Raw genomic sequence first — 16,729 nt, 5'->3', positions numbered from 1 at the left:
TTGCACTACTAGGTACTTACCCAAAGGGTATAAAAATACTGATTCAAAGGGGTACATGGAACCCAATGTTTATAGCAGCATTATCAACAATAGTCAAACTATGGGAAGAGCCCAGATATCCACCGACAGATGAATGGGTAAAGATGATGTGTGTGGGGGTGTGTGTGAGTACACACACATATATACATATGTCGATATATATATATATACGCACACACACACGTGTATATATATGTATGTATGTATATATATGAATATTACTCAGCCATCAAAAAGAATGAAATCTTGCCATTTGCAATCATGTGGAAAGAGTGAGAAAGTATTATGCTAAGTAAGTCTGTCACAGAAAGACAATTACCATATGATTTCACTCATGTAGAATTTAGGAAGAAAAATGGACAAACACACGGGAAGGGAGAAAAAAAGAGAGGGAAGCAAACCATATGAAACTCTTAATGACAAAGAACAAACAGAATTAATGGAGGGATGTGGGTGGGGGATGGGCATTAAGGTGGACACTTGTTATGACGAATGCTGGGTGTTTTATGTAAGTGATGAATCACTAAGTTTTCCTGAAATCCAATATTATGCTATATGTTAACTAACTAGAATTTAAATAAAAATTTGAGGAAAAAAATAAAAAACACTGTGTCTTGCTTTTTAAGAGGTACATTCCTAAAATACTTATGGATAAAACATATAATGTGTGGTATTTGATTTAAATTAAGAGTGTATGTGTGCAATGCCATGCCTAGGGGTACAAATGAAACAAAACTGGACACACGCTAATGAAGTGCTGAAGCTGGGTGATATGGGAGAGCACAGTGAGGTTCATCACATTATGCTTTTTGGTTTTGTAAATATTGTCATGAGAAATAAAGTAAAAAAGGAGGTAGAATAGGTCACTGATTTCTAAATCATGGTATTTCAGTTTCTTTAATGTGTCAATGTTTGTCAAGTTGGAGCCGGTTGCATAAACCTTCACAGAGCAGAAATAAGCAAATGTTAATAGGACTGCATTCTTTGATACCAAGAATTCTTTGAACACCTGATATTAACAAACACAAAACTCTTAGGTAAAGCCAGTTCCTCTTCTGAACCAGAATGGGTTGTAAAGAATTGCCAAAGAAAATTACCAAGGAGGACTGGGGCCTTGTTCTTCAATAAAGATGTTCTCTTCTTTTCCATGGGAATTTCTAGCCACATTTTGGTGCTAAAATGAATGTGCTCATGTCCTTCTGGCTCTTCACACTAAGTTGATAGAATGAAGGGACATTTAGTTTTAGTACAGTAGAAAGTTAAGAGGTAGAGGAAAGGGCAACCCATATTGAGGCTGGTTTTTTTTTTTATTTTTATTTTTTAAGTGACACTTGAAGAAAAACTCTTTACAAATTATACTATGTAATTAAATGTAGGTCATTTAGAATATCCTAAGTGATACCACAAGAAAGAAGAGCACAGGTCCTCTGAACCGAGTATCAATGTGAAAAAGTCTTTGTAGTAATATATGAAAATTATACGGGGGAAAGGATCTTTGCAACTATTTGTCAATTACACAAGTATTCCAAGTGGCCTTTAGCTTTCAATTATAAGAGATTTCCCTCTTTGTTTCTGTGCTGAAATGACTTAATTTGCAAAGATTGTCCACTGTATGGGCATCTTTTTAATTTGCAGACTCTGAAAAGCACTGATTCATATATATATATATATATATATATACATGGACATCTACTCTGAGTTTTTAAAGAAAGCATAAATAAAAATCGGGCTTGGTAAAGATAGATAAAAGTGACTTTCAAGTTTCAGAGTAATGAGTGAGCCAATCATAATGGAAAATAAATTATCATTTGCTTTAAAGTGGATAAAATACATATAAAATACTATTTTTTTAGAGTATGATAACCTTTAACAATAGTTTTTCATTCTCTTAAGAAAAATGTATAATATGTCAAATCCACTCACCAACCCATCCATTCATTCTTCTTCCCTCTTTTTGTTTAGCAAAGCAATAAAGGTACAATGGAAAAATAAGATGGAGGGAGGATTGAAGTGAAAGAGGAAGGAAGAGAAAAAAGAATGAAAAGATGGAGATTATAAATGGATGATGTCATTGCATCATTTTAAATTTTTTGCCATTATTAAAATTCCACACTCGAGTGTAACATTTGTTATAAAGCAATGAACTGACAATGATACATCATTACCCAAAGTTCATAGATTACATGAGGGTTCACTCTTGGTGTTGTATCATACAGAGTTGTTTTACTGCCCTAAAAATCTGTGTTCCATCCCCCTCATCCCTCCCTTCCCAAGCCCTGTTAACCACTGATCCTTCTATTGTCTCCATAGTTTTGCCTTTTTCAAATGTCATATAGTTAGAATCATACAGCATATAGTCTTTCCAGGTTGGCTTTTTTCACTTAGTAATAGATATTTAAGGTTCCCCCAAATCTATTCATGGCTTGATCCCTGGTCTCTTTTTAATGCTGGTCTCTTTTTAATGCTGGTCTCTATTTAACTCTCTGGATTATCCATTCATTTACTGAAGGACAACTTGGTTGCTTCCAAGTTTTGGCAATTAATTAATAAAGCTGCTATAAACATTTACATATAAGTTTTTGTGTGGACGTAATTCTTCATCTCATTTGGGCAAGCCACAAGGAGGGCAACTGATGAATTGAAAGAGTGTCTTTAGTTTTATAAGAAACTTTCACAGTGTCTTCCAAAGTGGCTGTATCATTTTGCATTCCCACCAGCAATGAATGAGAGTACCTATCGCTCCACATCCTCATCAACATTTGATGTCCTTAGTGTTTAAGATTTTGATCATTTTAATGGGTGTGGAGAGGTATCTCATTGTTATTTTAATTTGCAATTCCCTAATGACATGATGTTGATGAACATCTTTTTTATAAATTTACTTGCCACCTGTATGTCTTCTTTGTTAGGTGTCTGTTCAGGTCTTTGCCCATTGTTTTGTTTTGTTTTGTTTTGTTTTCTTTTCTTTTCAAGATTTAACTGGTTATTCAACAGACATTTATTGAGATTCTATTAAGGGTCGGGTACTGTTCAAGGCACTAAGGAAACAAATACACAAGAAGGCTAGAATCCCTATCTTCACTGAACTTACCTTCTAGTAAAATATAAAACACTTAAACCAACAAATAAAAATTCCTTCCAACTACTGCTGTTGTGACCAAGAAACTACCAGGGGATCTGGTGGGGATTAATAGGGTAGGGCTGCTTCAACTTGGGGGAGGTCTTTCTGAGGAGAAGATATCTGAGCTGAAGGATGTGCTCCAAGCTCAGAGGTAGGTCAGCTGACTTAAATCACAGTCAATAAGGAAACAGAGATTGTGATTGCCAGCTTAGAGTTTTATATTACAAGCATAATTGACAATAATTTTTCCACTTTTCTTGTGCTTTGAGTCCCTTTGTTGTCAGCCATCACCCCATATAGGATGCCATAGTGGATGGGGCAGGAAGGAAGTTGAGGAAAGGGAAAAAAAATGTCAGGAGAGTAAAACTGTTTGAAGGCAATATGGAGGTACTTCCTTTCCCCCTCCATGTCTCCATGTGGATTTGGAAGTTATTATTCCTCTGGGAAACATCTGTTTTAATTTTGGTTTCTTAAACCAATGACTGTTCATGGAAACCAAAGTGGGACTCTCCTTCCAGTTGGAGACTCATACTCTTTGATGTGACCATGAAGCACCAACTTACATTGACACCATAAGATTTTTGTTGTATAAAATGACTTCTTGACAAGCAGTTTGCCTCTAAAGTTCATTCTTTCTCATACTTCCTTCTCTCCATGTTATGGCATGACTTACTCCCAGTATGTATGGTTTCTCATGTAATTGCAATAACTCTAAGAGTAGATATTAGTTCTGCCTAACTGAAGTACAGAGAGGGAAGAAACTTGCCAAGTTCACACAGAAACTGGTGTATCATGGAGATGGGACCAAGCCCAGGTCTGACTCTAGAATCTTCCACATTATTCCAATACTGCTGAGTTTTCTATCTCCCTTCTGAATCTTAGCCCCAGGTTCACAGTATTTTTATTTCTTCTGACTCCACGAAGCACCATGATGGAACAGCTGCCAAACTAGCTCAATACCCTCTAACACACCGACAGCCACTTATCCCGCTTCAAAACTGCTTTGCTACTGATGATGGTGGTAATGTACTAATAACAAAAAAACAGTTAATGTGAATAACCAGATAACCAGATGGGAAAAAAAATCATTAATGAGAAGAAAATAGTCCTTAGTGTAAAGCATTTCTTAAATCTCTGCCTATGTTTGATAATTGTTCTACCATTATCCATTTTGTAAGATCAGCAGAATGTAGATGGAAAAGATGTTAAATTACCCATAGAATTGCTAGATATCTTTAAGATAGCTAAATGAGTGACATATCTTAAGGATTTTTACCTCCTGAAATTTACTTTGGAAGCTGAAAGGGCTCAACTTAGAAAATTGGGTCTAAACCCAATGATTCTATTGTTAGAAATTTAAGGTTTGAAGCTAACATAAAACTAAAGTAGGGCAGCCCGGGTGGCTCAGTGGCTTAGCGCCTGCCTTCAGCCCAGGGTGTGATCCTGGAGACCTGGGATTGAGTCCCACATCAGGCTTCCTGCATGGAGCTTGCTTCTCCCTCTGCCTGTGTCTCTGCCACTCTTTCTCTCTGTGTCTCTTATGAATAAATAAATAAAATCTTTAAAAAAAAAAAAAAACTAAAGTAGGTTGAGGCCCTGTTGTTAGAAAAACCAGACTGTTTATGTTGCAGGCACCATAAGCCAGAAAAGTGACTCTTGGCAGTGGGGGGGGGGGGGGGGGGGCAGTAGTGGTGGCATCAATACTGACAACCATCACTAATACCCATATTTGGTAGATAAGACATTTGAACTATTAAGACTTTTTTTTTTAAAACAACTCTTCATTTACTGCACTATTTCCATTAGAAAGGAAAATGCCTATAAACTCTGGGCATCCCTTTATTGCTAGAAAAAGACAGAAGAGATGAGAAGAGAGGAGAAGAGAAGAGGAGAGGAGAGGAGAGGAGAGGAGAGGGAAGAGGTGAGGGGAGAGGGGAGGGGAGGAGAGAGGAGATACATCAGGTGTTAGGAGATACATCAGGTGTCAGCTGGGGACCCCACAGTGAGCAGTCTTATACTCAGTGATAGGGAGATATGCAAAGAGAACTGATGAACTGGGAATAAAAGCTATGGAAATGTAGAGGACATGAGCTCATTTCATAATGATTCTATGCCTTTTACCTTTTTACAATGGATAATAGCTTGGCCATGATGGAATGGTCCGAAAACATTTCTAGCTTTCACATTATAATTTTAGAGGTTGAAAGAAAGGCTGATATTAGAGCAAGAGACTCTTGGTATCTGCCAGGTGTCACCATGAATAAGGATATTCCCATAATGTCAGTGGCTCTGCCCCCAGATGCTGATTTTGCCAGTACATGTGACAAACTGAGATACTCCTATTGTTACACGTTATGGCTGCTGGTGGGGGTGCTCTTTTGTCCTTCTCTGGCTCTTCAGCACATCTAAAACATGCTCCATTACTGTTGTCATGGTCACTACCACTGCCATTACTATTGGCTTCACTGTTATTACTGCACCAGCCAGCAGTCTGGAGTGTTCTCTGTACCAGAATCCATGCTATGTGCATGATCCCCTTCAACCCTAAGGTCAATTCAAGGGAGGTGGTGCTCTTATTTATCCTCATTTTGCAGATAAGGAAGCAGAAGTAGTGACATTAAAAAACCTCAAAGGGGCAGATGACCTGACCCAAGGACCACACATTTTATATCCTTAATCAGGCCCTAGCTTATGAGATAAAAATGGGGAAGAGGGAAAGAAGTAGCCTTGGGTTTGCTGCATGTTCTTGGTACTTTCAAGAAAACTTCCTAGAAATCTCTCAGGTTCCTACTTCCAAAAGTGGCTGTATTATTCTTGAAAGCTTTATCGTTTTAGAGGATTTCACTTGTTTTCATTAATTACAGATTACTCCTTGAAATGACAGACTTTTAACATGATTAGCAGAAACATCTCCAAGTAGATGATAATGTTCCCTGAAATTAGTAACCAAAAATGCACCTCTCACCAATCAACAAAAGCAAAACAAAAAATTCATTAATTTGGGGCTAATGTGGATAGATTTTCTGATATTCATTGAATAATTCAATGAATCTGTGAGGCATGTGTAGTAATATCAAAGGAGGTTAAGTATTCAGTGAGATGTCAATATTGCTGCTGTCAAGTCACTTAAGAGCACAAAAGGGAAGATGTGAGACAAACACATCATTTGGTACAAACCAAACAATGACAGGAGTCTTAACAGAAGTGGAGGTGAGGTTTCCTGGACATTATAGAACTGTACTGCTCAAGATGTGCTCTGTGTTTTAGACACTTATATTGCAGTTTAACAGAGTATTTTCATGTCTACTGAATCAATGTGTAGTAAAAAAGAAGGGAGGATGTAGTGGGGCTCTTGGGGGGGCACAGTCAGTTAAGTGTCCGACACTTGGTTTCAGCTCAGGTCATGATCTCAGAGTAATGAGATCCAGTCCCACAACAAGGAGTCTGCTTGATATTCTCTCTCCCTCCCCCTTTCTCTCTCAAATAAATAAGTAAATCTTAAAAAAAAAAAGAACTCTGCTTGCATTTTGTATGACCTATTTAATTTTTTCATTTCATGTTTCTAGTAATTCTCATTCATTTTGCAAAAGTGCTGATAAATGATCAACTGTAAATAACTGGTTCTTTACCACTGAAGCCTGAGAAGTGGTATATTCTAGAGCGATGTTTAAGGCCTAGTGTCAATAAGTATCATACCACATTTTACTTATTAGAACTCAATCTGACATTCATTTGGATATACATATCCATACATTACCGTTTTTTATATATAATACCTGCATATACTATTTAAAGTCACAAAAATCTCTTTAAAGATATTCTGAGTTTATACTCTGGTAATTCAAATAGGAAATAAATCTGCATAAGAATAATGTGACATCAGGCTAAAGATATGCTTTAAAAACACACAAGCCATAACCAATTGAGATTCAGAACCTTTGATGAGCCATGAAGTGAATATTTAAAAATCAACAATTAATGATGAGCATTTTTTCTTAAATGAAAAAAGACAAGGTTATAATGAAAGACCATTCCTATCGCCAAGGCCAACTAAAAGATGACGTAAAAAGAGATGAGGAACACTGTTGTTCCAGAAATTTTTCAGCTGTAGAATACTGCTTGGCACAGAGTAGGTAGGTGCTCAATAACTGCTGAATGAAAAAAAAAAAGGTATTTAATAATATATAACCAAGCAGTGGATCTTAGTTATTAACATTGGGATATAATGCTGGAAGATGTTTCCTTAAAGGAAAAGACATTTTTTTATGGGAAGACCCAATTCTGTTCTAAACTTAGAGCATGCAGATTCTTAAGAGAGCGGCTTGCTCTGAAAGATGCTCCAGTATGAGCTGAGGCTTTGTCAGTGACTAGGTGTAAGACCTTCTTTATCCTCCTCCTCAGGACTTGATTTCTTTGCCTATACAACGGAGATAATAGAGCTCACTTCACAAGCTAACTGGGAGGAGTAGATGACATGTTATACAAGCATTTCACTCATGCCTGGTACTTATTAAGCACCTAAGAAATGGGAAATAGCAGTAGTATTATGTGGAAGCATGTGATGCTGTCAATTTTGCACCATTCTGACCTACAACAATGGCAGTTTCTTATGTTTTGACTTAATATTAATGGTATCTGGCTTCAAATACAGTAAAAAGAACCTTTCTGCTAAAAATAATTCATCAGGCAGAGATTGATGTATTCGTTTCCTGTCACCTCCACTATTGTATCTGCCAACGTATGTCTCCTGGGCTGCTGTCCAAGTTACAAGAAGGGATGTATGAGCCTGGGAAGCATGTCACACGTGTTGCTATCAGAATCCTCTGACTGCCTAAGGGGAGGGTCTGCCTATGACATGCATACCTACACTGCTCTGGTTCCTTCAGGGCCATAAGGGAAGCCAGAGGGAGATCCTTCCATCTTACAAACCCTCAAAGATTCTATGGCTCTTTGTGAGCCAAAGTGCTGGGCGGCTTTCTCGAGCATGAGATGCTGGCCCTGCAACTTTGTGTGGGTGGAGCACATACAAAGTTTATCAGTGAGAGATATCACTGGACACTATATTTCTACCCCTCCATTCACCATCATCATCTTCTTACTCGCTTCTGCCTTGTATGGGGCAGTATAAGCAATGCTACAAGCCCCAGGCTCCCACATTCATACCACTACCACCACCATACACATTGCTAATATACCTCTTTTCCAAAACATCCCAGGACATTTAGAAATTCTTGTTACTACCCCTCATTTTACAAATAATTATTGTAACAGGATATATAATGTGGTGATAAATATAGTTTCTTTCTATGTCTTTAATATGAAAATATTTTATATTTTCTATCAACAGACTCTGAACACTATCAATGTTGATAGATGTAAATAAACACAAGGCCCAAATCATGGAAATATTTTAATAGAAAGGCAGATTCAAAACCCACTGAATGTCTGCTTAATACACTGCTTTATACAGCCTACTTAGGGTAAGGAGGTTTATAAAGTTGCATTTCTAGATTTAAAAAATTGTCAGACAATTCCTTTTGAGCGAACACTATGTATACCAGTGTGTACTAGCTCAAATGTGGCCTACTAAAATCCATTTTTCTGTATATGTTTATGTACTTAGTTTTATCTCTAGGTAAAGTTTCATATAGGAATTTAAAATATACGCTCTTGGACATAAATGTCTTATTTCTCTTTATATTCTATATAATATGTATAGTGAATTAAATTCAACAGGAAACTCAGGGAAAGTAATTATGTTAATCTTCACATGAAAATACACTAAATCAAATGGTGACTTCTGATGTCAGATGAAAAAAAAAATAGTCACCCAGCATAATACCCTCCAGTTCCATCCACGTCAAAGCAAATGGTGGGTATTATGCTGAGTGAAATAAGTTAATTGGAGAAGGACAAACATTATATGGTCTCATTCATTTGGGAAATATAAAAAATAGTGAAAGGGAATAAAGGGGAAAGGAGAAAAAATAAGTGGGAAATATCAGAAAGGGAGACAGAACATGAAAGACTCCTAACTCTGGGAAACGAACTAGGGGTGGTGGAAGGGGAGGTGGGCAGGGGTGGGGGTGAATGGGTGACAGGCACTGAGGGGGGCACTTGACGGGATGAGCACTGGGTGTTATTCTGTATGTTGACAAATCGAACACCAATAAAAAATAAATTTATTAAAAAAATAGTCACAATAGTCATGGGAAATTAACTCAAGAATCTCAGATTAATTTTTCCATTAAAGTGAAATTAAATCACACTCACTCTTGAAAAGGACGTGATATTCTAAGATTTAACCATCATGTTAGGAGAAATACATTTAATTTAAAACTAAGGGCTTATTTCCACAAGGTGTGGGATCCATTCTTCAAAGGCTATCACCGCCAGCCCAGGTGGCTCAGCGGTTTAGCGCCGCCTTCAGCCCAGGGCCTGATCCTGGAGACCCGGGATCGAGTCCCACGTGAGGCTCCCTGCATGGAGCCTGCTTCTCCCTCCGCCTGTGTTTCTGCCTCTCTCCTCTCTCTCTCTCTCTCTCTGTATCTCTCATTAATAAATAAATAAAATTAATAAAAAAAGAATAAAGGCTATCGCCACATGTAGATAACAGTCATGGGCAATGGAAGGGGTCCTTGTATAAGCAGAGACGTTAACACAGAACTCTGTTCAACAGTTGCTGGGTTTAGTCGGGCTAAATTATTAGGGGTGAGAGACTGAAAGAACAAACATGGGTCCACCTAAATACCAGGAATGAAAGAGGATCCTGTGCTGGGCTCTGACCCTGAAAGCTGGAATGGAAAGAGAAGAGTCACCAAGGACAGAGCTCACAAATGCACAGTACACAGGATGCCCAATCTGTTGTGGCAAAGCTGGGTGTCATGTGAATTTAAATGGAGCCCTGCGAAGCTAGGGATGACAACAGTGTATTTCCTATTGGTTTATAAACTTATTTTTACATACTATCGTCCTCCACGTTTCAATTAAAGGTAAGTCTAGGTAGCTGAGGTAGGTAAAGGGTAGGTAAAGAAAACCATTACCAGTTCTATTCTTATTTTTACATTTTTTGTATGATACAATCAAACCTCTCAGAGACCTTAATTGAGCAGGCTCACCATGATAATCTTTCCCTTGAAGGCAAATTCTTCAGTTGAAGGCAAATTCTTCAGTTGGGTATCAGGGTCATGCAAACTCATAGAATGATTTTTAGAAACCTGCCATGACTCATTCAAGGCTCAGACTTTGTAGATCTAGGACATCTTCAAACACCTAGCTCTTATAGTAGAACTCAAATGCCAGTAAGGATGGCTACCGCATGAAACTCTTCTTTCTTCAGAGCAGTTCTATATGAGGATCTCAAAACTCTAAACTGCCCCTCGTGGACCACAATCTCCTAATTTTTAATTTCTCTCTGTTTTCCACTTCTCCCCCTCTTTTGCTCTCACTGGACCCTCCACCCTCTGGATGTTTCCCTAATCCTTGGTTCCTTGGCATTAGGTGGACCCCATGGGCAGCCACTTCAAACTGGCTGTCACTAAGAATAAGAATAACTCCTAATTTTTATGTAGTACTTCATGATTCATGATTCAGAAAGGGCTCTCTTGGGCCTACTCTTACCTGAGTTCACTTGCAATAGGTCTTATTATTATTATTAATTATTATTATTATTTTTGGTATTATTCTTTTTAAAGAAGGAGCAAAGAGGACTTTGAGAGGGCCCATGAAAGCTTGCTGACATGAGACTGCAGCCAGTTGTTAGTAATTTTATCCTACCTACCTTGGTGGCAAGAGATACAACCCAGGGCACCCATGACTATGTGCCTTAGCACACAGACTCAACCTCATTAGCATCAGATTCCAACCAAATAAGCAAGTCTATCTTGAAAAGAAATGCAAATCATATAAAGCAGTCAACAATGCGTACTGGCAGTGAGGCACTCCGAAAAACAACAGTTGTGTTGAACCAAAGTTCTATATGTAACTGGCTTAGAAGATTAAAATAAGTCAAACAAAACCTAACCATGACTAAAATAGGGATGTGTCTTTTTGCTTCCAATTCTCTCAAAAAAGTAACAATAATGCAGTACTATATATCTTCAGTTAATTAATTCAAGGTTTTTTTGTAGCAAGCTTTTGTACCTCATTCTGTATTACAGACCATCTGTCTCTGTGAATAGTTAGTTCTCCCCCACAGACTGCTTCCTAACCCTTAGAATAAATGTTATCTCCTTCAAAGCCAGAAAAATGTTCTGTTAGACCAGAGGGGGGGGATGAGGACTTACATTTCAAATAAACAGATACTGTTATTATCATCTACACCACCCCCACCTCTGGTGTTAATGAAGCAGCACTTTCACACCCCTAACAAGACCCATGGTGTTCATGACAGAACAGTTCTCACTGGTCAATCAGATGGCCAAATTTCTACCTAGAGAAAGAAAAGCTTAGTTCTATTACCTCTAAGTGACTTCGCCTCTCAGCAATCACACGTTCATCCTTGTTTCCAAATAGTTTCTTTGGAGGGAACTCAAGGGTAGCAAGCTGAAATACATATTTTATAAGAGATGTATTAATATTACACTTTTGATCCTTGGGTTTTTATTAATCTATTATTTGGAGTCTCTATCATGGGGTAAAGGGAAGAAGTTGGAAGTTTAAAGATGGTAGGTCCTCCCTTGCTTTGTCACCAACCGACTGTGTGACCTTGAACAGACAGGGCAAGATTCCACAACAGTCAAATGAGAAGGAGGGATGGGAACTCAAAGGAAGAGCAGGTCTGAGTCTCATTTCATCTCAGACAACATATTACACTCTTTGTCAGATGGCACTTCACAAGTTTTATTTGTTAAAACACAAGTTTCTTCTTTTAGTCCCCTTCTTATACTAGAATTCAATTATTTTGTGCTGAGATAAGAATTTGAAAACTTAACTTGCACACTACCCGAGCATTTTGTAAAATAGTTCTGAGACCATTGTTCAGGTTCTTTAAACATTCTATATTGCCTTTTTTATAGCTACTGTTACAAATGAAGAATTGCTGTGTGAAAAGAGGACCTCTCCTTGAATCTTTTCACCTTGTTTCGTAGAGAATAAAGGTTCAGAATTTGTTTTTAGCCAGGTCTTGGGATTTCATAGTTATTTTCTTTGTGCTTCTCTTCTTGGAGGTATTAAAATCGTAATAAAAAGATAAGTTTTATTATAGACTAGGAGGCAAGAAAGAACTCTATAATCTGGTGGGAACCTGCCCAGCCAGTGCTGCTCTGGTTGAATGAATGCTGAGCAGCAATAATTGCTGGTGTTGATGAAATTCACTACTTCCTGCCTTCCTCACCTTGTCAGGTTCAGACAATTTGAGAAGCCAAGAAAAAATTACCAAGAAAAAATTAACAACATTTCTTCCACAGTACAAGTCATACAATATGCCACAAAAGCCCTATTTTATACATATGTAAATCTCTTATTTGATTTAAATTTTATTACCAAAGGAATCAAAAATTAAGAAGTAGCATCTTTCTATGTGTGTGTGTGTGTGTGTGTATATATATACACACACACACATACAGATATGTACACACAGGGCTTTAAAAACTTAATACTATAGTATAAGAATAAAGTGCACATATCGTAAGTGAACAACGTGATGAATTTTCAGCACCTCAACACACTGTAACCACCAGCCAGATCAAGAAAGAGAACATGCCCAGCACCCAGGAACCCACCAAGCACTACCAGTCATGCCCTCTTGCCTTCTACAAAGGTTGACTAGCCTGATTTCCAACAAGTGCAACTCAGCATTGCCTATTTTTGAACTTTCTGTAAATAGTATCATGCAGCATGAACTCCTTTGTATCTGCCTTCACCACGCTACCTCACGTTTGTGAGATTCATTCACGTTGCTGTGTGTACCAATAGCTTGATCTTTCTTGTGGCTGTATACTATTCCATTATATGAACATTCCACCATTTATTTTTTCAACTGTCTCTTGTTATATGGGGCTTTTGGTTTCTAGTTTTTGGCCATTTGGAATTGTGCTGTTACGAACATTATTCTCTAAAGGCATTCCAATGAGCATATGCAGGGATTTCTGCTGGTCAGAGTCTTAGGAATAAAAATGCTGGGTTACAGGATATGAAAGTGTTCAGCTATATTTGATATTATCAGATGGTTTTCCAAAGTGGTTTAACTACCTGACACTCCCATCAGCAGTGACTGAGAGAGATCCAGTTGCTTCAGATTCTCACCCACATCTGGTGCTGTGGTATTGCATCTTCGCAATTCTGGTAGGTATGCAGTAATTTCTACTGTGGTTCAAGTTTGCATTTTTCTAATGAGGAATGATGTTGGAGCATCCCTTCACATGCTCATTGACCATCTGGGCAGTCATTTTTGGGAATTGTCTGTTCAACTCTTTTGGTCATTTTTTTTTAGGTATCTTTTTCTTATCAAAAGTAATTCTTCCTTTTTACTCTCTTTAAGGTATCTTTGATGACTTTATGGTCCTTTTTTAAAGTTAATTGCAGTTGGACAAATGTTTACTGCCTTCACACTCTAGCATTCTTCTCTACCAAAGCTGAGAAAACTTGGGGTGGATGAGGTGTGGCACCTCTCCTCCTTCTGTTAACAGGTTCTAATTCTGTTGCTGACACTGGGAGCTTTAGAGTCAGTTCAAGGTAAAGTTAAAGACAATGGACACTGATTTAAGACAGACCAAGTCTGAATCTTGGCCTTACTGCTATCTAGCTGCCCAGTCAGGTTTCTCTCAGCCTAAATATTCTCTGCTGAAAAGAAGGCAATGATACTAAACTTCACCAGGTTTCTGTGAAGATTTAATGGAATAACAACAAATGGACCTTAGCTAGTGTTCTTATTTGTTAGAGATATGCTCATTACTAAGAAAGCATCATGCCATTTGGTCCTGGGCTCTCTCTCCATCTCTGCATTGGTGATGTGATTTCAAGGAGCAAAAAGTTTTCTGGAACTCTGGCCTCACTGGCACAAGCACACTTCTTGTATGTTGCAGTTTAGAGGAGACAGGTACAACAGAGCTCGTCTTTTGAACTTCATCCAGCCCTGATTTTATCTTGTACAAGTGTGTTTCCCACCCCCCCAACGCGGTGATGCCAAAACCTTGGCAGGCATGCTTTCACAGTTGGTTTTGTCATTTTCTTATATGGCTGATGAAGTGATGTGGTTTCTGTCAGGGGAAATTTATAGTCACACTTGCATGCTCAATCAGAAATGGCTCACAAAGAGGACTTTAGGCAGCTGAACCAGGTGGGGAGTGAGCATTTAAATATCCCTGTCATCAATAGGAATACTCTAGGTGAAGGATAACATTTTCTGCTGTTAATATCCACCCCGCGAAATAAGCAGGTATAAATTATGGGTCATACTGTTGTTCAGATTTTTAGGAAGAAAAGGGCACCTGTTAACAACTTTCAGACATATAATCAGAGGACTATCATATTCAACCATTTAAACTTTTGAGACAAGGAAACACAGTTCCAGACTCAGAAGGGAGGGTGCCAATCACACTTTGCTCTTCCTACTCTCCGCTGGGTGTCCCAGGCCAGTGATACAGAGAAATGGAGACCTAGGTAGGCAGGCAGGGCTATGATTCTTGCCTGGCTGTGGCATGGTCTTTGGGATCCTAGGCATGTACCTGTCCTTCCCCTTACCTGGGCCTGCTTCCTCACTGTGAAACAGGAAACAATCATCTTTTAGCTGTAGAATATGAATATTATTTGCTTTTAAGGTAGTCTTGACGAGTGGGTGGGTGAGGAACTAGGACTCAACATAGGCTGAGGGAAACCTGGCAATCTGAGAGGCACTCAGACTGCATACCTCATCAACCTCATTAAATTCCTGTTGACAACTGGATTGCATTCCTGCCCAGGTGTTCAATTCCACAGCCCTACCCTGGCCAGGTCTGACAGTGTCTATTGCCAGGGCTAAGCAAGGAAAGGATAACTTGCTTCTGGAAACAAACAATCCTGCCCAAAACAAAGATGAGGAGGAGCCAGATTCCTCATGTGTGAAATGAGGAAAGTATTGGTATCTGCGTCACGGGGTTGCTGCAATAATACATTAAGATAATGCCATAAACCACTTAGCACACCCCCTGACACCTGGTAAATGGCAGTGTAGCATAAAGGTTCCCATTTCTCAAGGGGCCTTCACTACATGAGTTCTCATCCTCATGGCAACCTGTGAGGAAGGAAGGGATTTCCATCCCAATAGGTCAGAATAAAATTGAGTTGCAGAAAGTTGATCAATCCAAGATCATGCAGTGGGGACAAGCCAAGCTGGGAAACAATCCCAGGAAACTCTCAGTTCAGCTTTTCCCCCCAGGGAAAAAGTTGCACCCCCCAGGTTCTTGGTTTTGGACTCCTCCAGAGGGCTGAACTTGTAAAGTTGATTCCTGCCCCAGACTTGCCAAAGGAGACTCTCTGGGATGGAGCCCAGGAACTTAAACTTTATAAAGATAAGGAACCTACATCTTATATACATTAGGAAACTGAAGTGCAGTGACCACTTTTCATCAAGTGTGGGCCTGGGACAGAATTCACAGTCTGACTCTAGAGCAGCAATCAGAGACTTCCTGGAGGAGGTGGCAGCATTTGACAATGTGGGTCTCAAAAGGAAGAGAGGGTACAAAGGGGGAGGGTACAGCACAAATTATGGCTTAGAGTGGGAAGGGCCAGGCAACAGCTGTTCAGGATTGCTCATGCTCCCAAATCCCCAGGGAGCCACCACTGCAGCCTTTCCCTAAAAGTCCAGGAATAGACACTTCTGAGCCAATCTGAGCTTTTGGGAGAGGAGCCTGCCATGCTGTTGCCTCCGACAAGCAGGGCAGCAGTCAATGCTTTTTTTCTTAAAACAGTAATGTTATAAAAATCCCTAGAAGAGTTTAGGAACCTGGAATAGAGAAGAGGCTCAACTTACTCTCTCTCCAAGTACAAAGTGACTACTGCCTCATTTATTTTAAAACAGACAGCAAAAGCAATCCTCCGTAGATTTCATTTCTGGACTGTGAATTACTTAAATGGTTCGAATATTTTTTAAAAAAGGATGATTTACCAAGAGCAACAGCACCACTGGTCAGGATAGATAAAGTACTTGGAGAGCCAAAAGAAGCAAACAAAGAAATGGACAAGAAAGAAACAAAAAAAAAGAGAAACTCTTCCATTTTGCTGAAAGTGTTGCTCTGTGAAAAGTATTATTTCCAACAAATTAAGAATACAAGAAAGGATTAAAATGGGGGTGATTCCAAGCTGTCCCTGACTTTTCCACTCATGTCTGAAATACATCAGCATATTTTGTTTGCCTGCATGGTTTTTTTCATTTTAAACAGAAATTTTTAAATAAGATAAATTATATTATCTGGGCATTTTCATTTCTTCTCAGGTTCTTTATATTGACAAATTTTCATTTTTATAGTCTCATTTTTTAATCTAGCAGATGGTCTAGATTTGATTTCCATGAGAAACACCGTCAGGAACAGTGAATGGCAATCTGTAGGTGGAGGAGAGAGTCCTCTTTGATTTCCTTTGTAACCTATGACA

The 16,729-nt window shown here is 38.7% G+C and overlaps 1 protein-coding gene across 9 annotated transcripts in view; it reads right to left on the bottom strand.

The window, feature by feature from the left end:
• Positions 1–16,729, bottom strand: part of KIF16B (kinesin family member 16B) — a 316,370-nt gene that overhangs the window by 36,315 nt on the left and 263,326 nt on the right. For 7 of the 9 annotated variants that reach the window (XR_004808790.2, XR_004808792.2, XR_004808791.2 and 4 more), the window contains one exon: positions 11,621–11,704. The exons of 1 other annotated variant lie outside the window; for it this stretch is intronic. Coding sequence is in view for 4 of the 8 variants with exons in the window: in XM_035705360.2 (XP_035561253.1) it covers positions 11,621–11,704 (84 nt within the window). In the remaining 4 variants the exon portion in view is untranslated. Of the gene's footprint in view, positions 1–1,136; positions 1,252–11,620; positions 11,705–16,729 lie in introns of all 9 variants that reach the window. One more of the 9 variants, XM_025469263.3, reaches the window with a different exon arrangement.

Source organism: Canis lupus, chromosome 24 (assembly GCF_003254725.2).
Source record: "Canis lupus dingo isolate Sandy chromosome 24, ASM325472v2, whole genome shotgun sequence".
NCBI lineage: Eukaryota > Metazoa > Chordata > Mammalia > Carnivora > Canidae > Canis > Canis lupus.
Note: the sequence above shows the minus strand (reverse complement) of the source record. Positions and strands in the feature narration are given on the sequence as shown.